The sequence below is a fragment of the Pan paniscus genome, chromosome 9, assembly GCF_029289425.2.
Source record: "Pan paniscus chromosome 9, NHGRI_mPanPan1-v2.0_pri, whole genome shotgun sequence".
Classification (NCBI taxonomy): domain Eukaryota; kingdom Metazoa; phylum Chordata; class Mammalia; order Primates; family Hominidae; genus Pan; species Pan paniscus.
In genome coordinates this window covers 62,181,043-62,190,299 of record NC_073258.2, presented here as the reverse complement: position 1 = coordinate 62,190,299, position 9,257 = coordinate 62,181,043, and the positions used below count along the sequence as shown (strand labels likewise).

The 9,257-nt window shown below is 54.0% G+C and overlaps 1 protein-coding gene across 6 annotated transcripts in view; it reads right to left on the bottom strand.

Annotated features, from left to right (window-relative positions):
* Positions 1 to 715: 715 nt before the first annotated feature.
* CD6 (CD6 molecule) overlaps positions 716 to 9,257 on the bottom strand; it is a 48,736-nt gene continuing 40,194 nt past the window's right edge. For 2 of the 6 annotated variants that reach the window (XM_034932717.4, XM_063608489.1), the window contains 7 exons: positions 7,526 to 7,666; positions 7,069 to 7,164; positions 5,257 to 5,379; positions 3,541 to 3,612; positions 3,078 to 3,332; positions 2,698 to 2,802; positions 727 to 1,838 (listed from right to left, as the gene is read on the bottom strand). In XM_034932717.4, the coding sequence (XP_034788608.3) occupies positions 1,774 to 1,838; positions 2,698 to 2,802; positions 3,078 to 3,332; positions 3,541 to 3,612; positions 5,257 to 5,379; positions 7,069 to 7,164; positions 7,526 to 7,666 (857 nt within the window). In that variant the 3' untranslated portion in view covers positions 727 to 1,773. Of the gene's footprint in view, positions 1,839 to 2,697; positions 2,803 to 3,077; positions 3,333 to 3,540; positions 3,613 to 5,256; positions 5,380 to 7,068; positions 7,165 to 7,525; positions 7,667 to 9,257 lie in introns of all 6 variants that reach the window. The other 4 variants (XM_063608490.1, XM_063608491.1, XM_034932718.3 and 1 more) reach the window with 4 other exon arrangements.

Below are 9,257 nucleotides of genomic sequence, written 5' to 3'. Positions count from 1 at the left end.
TGAGATTACAGGCGTGAGCCACGGTGCCCGGCCTCCCCAGTGTTTTTTATGGTGCTGAGCCACCGTGGGTTTTCCAGTTCCCTAGCATTTCCTCCTAAACAGATAGAGTTGCCCCCACCATTGCCACAACCTGACTTCTCCCCGACACGCACACACACACATGCACACACACACACACACTCTGAACATGGAGCAGTTGCTGTTGGTGCTTTTCCTGGACCATTCCCATGGAAGATGGCTCCTTATAGCATGTGCCTCTGACCCTCTGCCTGTGGCTTCTCCCGACACAGCGTGTGCCCAGCTCACTCACAGGCCGCTCGGTAGTGCTGGGGCTGGGGGTTAATGTCTCCTCAACCAATGACAGGCAGAGAGGGTGGGTCAATATCCCAGCTCCCTGCCCCCTTGGTGGGACAATTCTGAGGTGTGTCTCCCAGAGGTCCCCAGCACCATTGAGCTCTGGCTGCCCATAATAGCAACCTGTTCATGAACATTGTCTTCCTTCCTTCCCCCTCTTTCTTCCTCATTTTCTTACTGCTGCTCCCTGGGATTACTTCCCAAATAAAGGATTTGAGCTCAACTCTTTGTCTCATTTGTATCCAACATATGCCACACACACACACACACACACACACGCACATACATGCCACACACACGTGCACACACACATGCAGCCTGGGTTCTATGAGGTTTAAGAAATTGTCATTCCACGCCCTGGTTTCATTCAGCAATTCAGTTTAATCTCAGGATACTCAGAGCAGGACAACAAAGCCTGGTCGGAGCCCGTGGGCCTCTCTCTGGGGGCTGCACGGAGACGTTTGCAGCCCCGGGTGCAACACCGCATAGTCATGCATCCCTCCCAGGAGCATCCTCATCAATTCAAGGAGACACATGGGAACTCGGGGCCTAGTGCAGCTTCTGAGCCCCTTCCTGGAAAACATCTCTATGCTCCTGCCCCCATGGAGACTGGGCCCCTATCTCTGGGATCTGTGGTGGGGCTGGGCTGGGGCCCTCTTTGTAAACCATAGGAAGCTCAGAATAAAGACCCATTGTCCAGGGACAGTCACTGCAGAACTGGTCTGTGCCCCTGGCGGACTTGGAGTGTCTCTGGGGCAGGACTGGCCTTGGGCCCCAGCTCCTTGGTTGGGGGTACACAGTCAACCTGTCATTGTCAGCTAGTTGTGCCCAGGAAGGCTATATTCCCTGCCCAAGTGCAGTTACCGCCCGGAGCAAAGCCTGGGACAGCTGGTGTGTTACCCCATCCCCCCAGCGCCCACCGATCAGTGACAACAGCTCAGCAGACCCTAGTATGTGGGCCCTCCTGCAGCAGCACTGGCATGGGGGTCCAGTTCTGCCCCTCGCAGGACCTCTGGGCCCTGAAGTGTCAGAAACTCAGGCAATCAAAGTGCCGGACACTTGAGGTTTGGAAGGGGCCTCCAGAGTCATCCAGTCCAGCTCCTCAACTCCCCTCCACCAGCTGTCGAGAGGTAGCCCAGACTCTGCTTGTTCATCCCTGAGACAGAGGGCTCACACCTCTTGGAGGCAGCATCCTCCCTGGGGCTGCTATGTGGGGCCGGGGGAGGGCTGTGGCAGCAGGTTTGGCTTGATGGATGGAGACCGAGGGGTACAAGGTGTAACGTTTCCTTCCATCTATCCAAGGGAGGCCTCTCAGCTCCATGGGGAGGTGAGCTGAGAGGGTGGGGAAGGGGAAAGGGAGTAGGTAGAGCAGGAAGCCAGAGGGTCAGAGGCACCCCAGGAGCCTCGGCTGGCCCCGGCCTAGGCTGCGCCTATGTCATCGTAGTCATCGTTGTCGGTGGAGTCAGGCTGAGGGCTGGGGGACCCTGTGGGCAGAGAGGCCCAGATTAGTGGGAGACCCAGTCATTGCCCCTGCTGCCCCACGGGACGGAGCTGAGTGGTTCTGGCTCCACATCACTATCCCCATGGGATGCTGCATGAAGCCATCTGATCATCTTGCTTCCGGCCGTGTCCCTGGCTGGAACATCAGCACTGAGGACAGTGCTCGTCTGTCTGGTTCAGGGCTATGGTCTCCACAATGGCACACTGCACGACACGGTGGACGACTGAATGCTGGGGGCCCCTCTGCTACCACAGTCTCCCCCAAGGAGCCAACCAGCTGCTTCTGCTTGAATGCCTCCACTAACAGGGAGCTCACTTCTTATCAAAGCAACCTGTTTATTTCTCCATCCCGTCCACATCCATTTTCCCCACCTCTTCATATTCTTGTTGTGCTTGTGTTTGTTTTCTTGTAGAAAGAGGGTCTTGCTCTGACCCTGCAGGGGCATGATCCACAGTGATACGATCATAGCTCACTGCAGCCTGGATCTCCTGGGCTCACACGATCCTCCCACCTCAGCCTCCTGAGGAGCTGGGACTATAGGCACGTGCTACTACCCTCGGCTAATATTTAGTTTTTAGTTTTGTAGAGACTGGTCTTGCTATGTTCCCGGGGCTAGTCGTAAATTCCTGGCCTCAAGCAATCCTCCTGCCTTGTGCTGGGGTTACAGGCTTGAGCTACCATGCCTGGCCTTGCTTTGTTTTTTAAAAGGTGACTTTCCCCCTCTTCTTTTACCCTTCCTTTCTCCTTTTCCCCTTGAGCGAAGGCATCCAATAGTTCCCCACTCATTTGCTCCCCAGTCCCTCTCTGTCCCCCTCCCACATCCCTTCCCCAGACATTGGCACCTGGACAGCCAAACTGCTCCTCCGAAGGGGGCTGGGGTGGTGGCTGGAAGTTCTGGTACCACTCCCCGGATGAGGTGCTGGAGCCGTCATCAGCCGGGGGCCCTGCTGGAAACCCCCAGAACCAGTCACCCTCTGCCAGCACACAGCCACTTCTCAAGTTGCCAGAGCTGGGGGGCCCACGTGACTCACGAGAGCCAAGTCCCTAGCTTGGCAAATGACAAAGTGAAGGCCCAGAGATGGGAGATGTGTCCAAGGGCACACAGCGAATGGCTGCGGAACTGGGTAGAATCCTGACCGCAGCCTGACTCAGGGCTCCCAGCTTTATGCCTCCTCCAGCCAGGCTGGCTATGGGATGGGGGTTCGGGGGAGGCACAGCTTACCTGAAAAGGCTGGCTGGGTGCCGGCCAGCTCCAAGTTTGGGGGCTGCTCCAGGAAGGAACTCCTCTCTGAAGAAAACACCTGGGGGTTCCATGGAGGCGGCTTGCTTTTGGGACTATTGCAGTAATCCTCCCCCGAAGAGGTGCTCGACTCACTGCTGCTCCTCGGGTGATACTGAGGGCCCAGGGATGGCGGGTCTGTAATGCAGTGTCCAGGGTTGGCAGTTGGGATGTGGGAGGCATGCAACTCTTCAAGTCCTAAGGCAGGAAAGGGAGAATGGTGATGAAAGAAGCAGCGCAGCAAGAGGGCTTTAAGTCAGACTTCAGAAAGCACTTACTGCCTATAGGATTTGTGAAAGTCAGGAAAGACTCATTGAGGGAGGTTCCTGCTGGAAGGTCTCAAGCTGAGCTGAGTTACTCTCTGGAAGTGGGACTGCCATTCACACCCCTCCCCATCCTGACTCACCTTCCTCCAAGGGTGGCATCTGGAACCTGCTTTGCTGGACCTCCTCATCTGTGACCCGATGCCGCTGGGAATCTGCAAGCAGAGGCGGCGGTGGGGAGGGGTGAAGGCTCAAACTCATCATTTAGGAGCCTGGAGAAGAGGCTGGATTTCCCGGGGCCTGGGTAGGCTGAATAGGGTGGGAGGACAACTCCGGAGGCAGAGAGGGCTTAGCATTTCCCATCAAATTCCAGGTTCATATCCCAATCCAGCAGAGCCTTCGCCTTAATCTAGCCTGGGGCCAGAAACTCTAGTGCCCTACAACCCCCCAGCCCCCAGCCCCAGCTGTCCCTCCTGCTACTTAGAGAGGTATCAAGAGTCTTGGTTCTGTCCTTGTGACCTGGCAGCTCTGGGCAGGAGAAGGACAGATGTTTGCTCCTTCAAGAAGCCTTCCTAGAGTGAAACCCAGATGGTCCGGAATCACTGCATCACAGGCTCTGTGGCACCTTCACGTTTCAGAATCAGAGATTTATAGAGTCTTGAGGATATGAGTATCTGGGATCTTGGAGTCAGCTCTTTTGAACCGGGTACCACTGACTTTTAATTTCAATGTTATAGCACTGTGGACTCTCAGTCTTGCATCTTATATGCCTGGGCTCGGAATCTCAGGTTCGACAGACACTTCATCCCTGTGGCGCCCAAACACTGGTCCACAGGCCAGAAGAAGTGGAATCATCCGTGTCCCACCCCCCAGAAGCCCTGGGTTAGCAGGCGGGGCAGGGACGGCTGTCTGTTCCCCAATATCCATTCTGGCTTTTATCTGGACACAGCTGCCCAGGACAGAGCCTTCGTTTCCCTGCCTCTCTTGTAGCTAGTGGGTTTTCGTCCTGGGTGCTGGGTTGTGAGCGGGAATCTGTGGCCATCTCCAGCATCCCATCGTTCCCTTGCCCTTGCCTGGAATGTGGACATGGAGGTGAGCCATTCTGGACCATGTAGATGAAGGCAAGATCTTAGGGACTGCACAGCAGCAAGAAAGAAGGGGCCTGGGCCCCTGCCAACCTCTCAAGACACTGTCATTTGGAGCTTTCTGTCACACACAGCCAAATTCTCATCCTGACTGATAACATTAGGTGTGGGGAGGGGCTCAGGAATTTTTGACAAGCTCCCAAGTGATTCCACAATAAGGTGTGGGACGCTCTGATCTATTCCAACCTCCCAGCATTGCCAGGGAACTGCCTTCAGCGTTATCTTTCCTCTTCCTATCCCCAGATGGCAATGAAAAGAGCTGGCTATGAGGCACAAGCTGGCAAGAGCGTGGAGGTGAGGAAGTGAGTGGGGCTGATGGGGTCAGACAGGGCAGGATGGGACACGGAGGGATATGGCATGCGAGAACCCCTGCCAACTGTGTCTCTCATCCGCACTCCCCCGCTCTCACACAGAGAGCCATCTTCAGGTGAATGTCAAAGGCCTGGTCTTCAGACCTTACATGCCCAGAGACAAACATGGGAGAGACAGAGGTCAGAGTGGAGATGTCCTGAGACATCGAGATGACCCCAGGGTCACAAAGCACGGTGCAAACGTCAGTGTAGGACCATTTACAGTCAATCCAGTGGGTAACCAGGGGGATTCTGTCCGCATCATGCAGGGGTTACTAGGTGGGACTACTGACCTGACGGTCCCCTCGGGGCTCCCTCCCAGATTCAGGTAGGTGGGCCCTCGGGAGCCCGGCCAGGCACTCACTGTAGAAGGTGGTCAGGGCCACAGGAGGCTGGGCGCTGAAGTCATAGTGCTCATAGTCTGAGTCCGAGCCAGAGTCTGAGTCCTCAGGGGGCGGGGCCTGGACCTGGATGGGCAGCATGAAAACTGGGGAGAGAACAGAGTCGAGGGCATGGCAAAGTGGTGGGCGGAAAGGCGTAGGGAGAGATGGTAGAGTATGAACGGCAGAGGTGACAGGCAGAATAGCAGGGGAACACCAAGTAGCCCCCTTTTTTTTTCTTTCTTTTCTGGGACAGGGTCTCACTCTGTTGTCCAGGCTGGAGTACAGTGGTGCCATCACAGCTCACTGCAGCATTGACCTCCTGGGCTCAGGCGATCCTCCCACCTCAGCCTCCCGAGTAGCTGGGACCACAGGCATGCACCATCACGCCCAGCTAATTTTTGAATTTTTTGTAGAGACAGGTTTTCACCATGTTGCCCAGGCTGGTCTCAAACTCCTGGGCTCAAGCGATCCATCCCCCTCGGCCTCCCAAAATGCGGGGACTACAGGCATCCACCAGTGTGCCCAGCCTGGGTAGCCCATCTTGTACAAGCCACCCAGTCTGAAGTTTCTAGGCTGCCTTCGTTCATTTCCAATATGGAGAACTAAACATTTATTTAGCAAACGCTTAACACAGCACTTACTATATGTGAGGCACTATTCTAACACTTACAAGTATTACCTCATTTAACCCTCATGATAACTCTGTGAAGTGGGTACATTATTATCCCCATTTTGCCTTGGAGGGAACTGAGGCACAGACAGGTTCTTACCTGGCCCAGAGCCGGCAGTCTGGCTCTAAACCTCCAGACTGTGCTATTCAGTGAGCAGCTGCCTTGTGCTAAGCCTTATGCTAGATGCTGTATTCACATTCTCTTTTCATATAGATGGACTCTCTGTGCAAAGGATATTTATAATATTTGGCTGAGTTTTGTATTAGTTTTTATGTCATTGAACTCTTTCCGATAAAGGTGATTGAATATATTCATAATGCAAGGTGATTAAGCTCAAATTCCTCTGCAAGAGGTATAAATCCATATATCATAAAGGATGAATGACTGACCCTTTTTTTTTTTTTGAGACAGAGTCTTGCTCTGTCGCCCAGGCTGGAGTGCAGTGGTGTGATCTCGGCTCACTGCAACCTCTGCCTCCCAGGTTCAAGCGATTCTCCTGCCTCAGCTTCCCAAGTAGCTGGGATTACAGGTGCACGCCACCACACCCGGCTAATTTTTGCATTTTTTGTAGAGACGGGGTTTCACCATGTTGGCCAGGCTGGTCTCCAACTCCTGACCTCAAGTGATCTGCCCACCTCAGGCTCCCAAAGTGCTGGGATTACAGGCGTGAGCCACTGTACCCAGCCCCAGTTTGTTTTTTTGTTTAGAAAATATGAACTATGAAATAAAACCACATTCTAGGAGAATCTTGATGGGGCTTCGCAAGGCCAATTGGGCAGGACACTGATAGGGATGATGATATCACAAGCCTTCTAGCCAACGAGCAGAGCAAAGCGGAACAGAGCTTTCCTCTGAGAACCAAGATCTAAAACGTGCTTAGCCTGTATTTGTCCAGAACTCAAAACTCTAGAGTCCTAGTGTGACTGAACTGGAAGGTCATCTGCCCTTCAATGTCCAGGGACAACTTGAGCCTGCTCAAGGTCCCAGGGCCGGGAGTGGGCTGGCCCAGATCTCATCTCCAGCTGTGTGTACGTCTTGGACCTAAGTGGTGCTGACCTTCCAGAAAGCTCACCCTTCTTGTCTTCCCCAGCCCTCCCACACCCAGGATGGGGGACATCCTACCTTCTTTGGGGATGGTGATGGGGACCGGTTGATAGCTATTGCTCCCTGCCGGGATGGTGGTGGGTAGGTGCTGGTGGTTCACCATTACGGGGAGGGCTGAGGGACGGGAGGCAGAAATTCTACAAGTCATTTTTTTGCCCTCTCCCAGTCTACCTGGTTCAGTTCTGTTCTCATCGACACACCACCCTCGTCATTCCCCCAACACTTGCAGGCACACGTGCGCGCGCGCGCGCGCGCACACACACACACACACAGGTACACACACACATGCACAGTCTGGTTCTCCCCGCTGGTGCGTCCATGACTGCTGGGCATGCTGGGAAAATCCTTTCCACCTTGGGGATCTCCCCAGGGCCAGGGCCGGGTGGTCATTGCTGGACCACGCCACTGCTGCTGGGGTTCTGCCAAGGCTCACATCCCCCTGGGATGGCCATGGCTCCCAGAACCTTGCACTTACCATATTTTCCTTTAATTCTCAAGAGGATGAAGGCTATGAAGATGAGGGAGCCAAGGAGGAGAATTCCCAGAACGATGGAGGGGATGAGGAGCATTAGCTCCCGAGATTCCTTGTTCTCTATTTTCACTGTCACAGAAGATTCTGGAAACAAGAATTCCAATTCAGGAAGAAAGAGGAATGGGCACTCACCCTTCTTCTTATCTTTCCATTCTCTGTAAAGCTGACCTGCTTCCCTTTTTATGTTAGCTTCATCCTTGCTTCCTTTTTCCAATTTTCTCATTGCTTTTAAGTGTGTGGTGTATATTAGGCGCTCAATAAATGCATATTGAATGCATGAGCAATTGATTAAATGAATTACTGTCTGAAATAGAACTCTGGCCACCAGGCTGCAGAGATCTATCTGTCTGCTAGCTCTTCAGTATGTAGTCTTTGTTCAATAGACAACTATTGAGTACCCGCTGTGTGCCTGGCCCTAGACCCTGGGGCTACACATAAGACAACAGTATCACAGGCCTTGAGGGGCTTTGTCTAGTGGAGAGATCAATAAGTAACCCAATCCAGTATGATGAGGCACCTGCTGTGATGGAGGTTTGAACAGCGACACTGGGGGCATGAGGCCCTACAAAAGGCACTTCATTCTCGGTGAGGGAAGATCAACGCTAACTTCCCAGAGACAGTGACTCTGAGCCACCTCTGGCAGTGAACAGACCATCAGGAGAGCTGTGCCTGAGTCTCCCCTCCTTCCCACCAGACATCCCCTCCATGAGGACGGGAGTGGGGTCTGGGATTCAGGGTCTCCCACCTCTGCAGCCCCACTCTGGGGTGACTTCTTGCCTTCCCCCTCCCTCAGCCTCCCCTCTGCTTAAAAGAATGCGAAGCACAAGAATGGATACAGGGGTCAGTGAGGAGGGTTCCTGGAGTGAGCAGACCACAGGGCTAGAAGACTAGTAGTGACAGCAACGGGGAGGGAGATGAGATCATCCAGACCTCTTTGCTGGGGGCAGAGTCTGCTTCCCCTGGGAGAGAACCCTCTCCCTGTCTTCATTTTCTCCTCTCCCCTCTCTGTCTGCAAATGGGGAAGTTTGGGCCAGGATGGGAGCTGGATCTGGCAGCAGGAAGCAGATGTGAGAGTGAGGCTGGGTGTTGCGGCCATGGGGAGACCCGTGAATGTGGGTCCAGAGGGCCGTGGCCGAGGGAGGGGCTGATGGACCAAGGGCCGGAGTGTGGTCCCTGGATCTCTCTTTGTGCTTCACTCTTTGCCCTTCCAGAATGGCGTGGATCCCCACTCCAACCTCAGGGAGAGAAAGCGTGTGCAGGTTGCCTGCGGGGCCTGGCAGGAGCTCGCCCGGCAGCCTGTGCATTTGTGTATTTCATTTCCTCTCTGTGCTGTCATCTATGGCTAGGGCCTCTGTGCCCTCTCCCCAAACCCCTGTTCACTGCTTCTGGGTGTCTGAGAGAAGATGACAGAGAGCTAGGAGGCAGAGCAAGGGAGTCCTGTGGGTATCCCAGTACTGCAAAGGGGCTCAATGCCTGAACTAAATGCTCATAGCAACAGCAGACTTTCGGACAGTTCTTACTGTCTTTGAGGCTCTGTTCTAAGTGCTTTACAAAAATTAATTCACTGGAGCCTCACAGCAATGCTAGGAGAAAGTACTATATGCTTACCACCCCCATTTTATAATTGAGGTGTCTGAGGCTCAGAGAGGTTACGAGTTGCCCAACAGGGCACAGC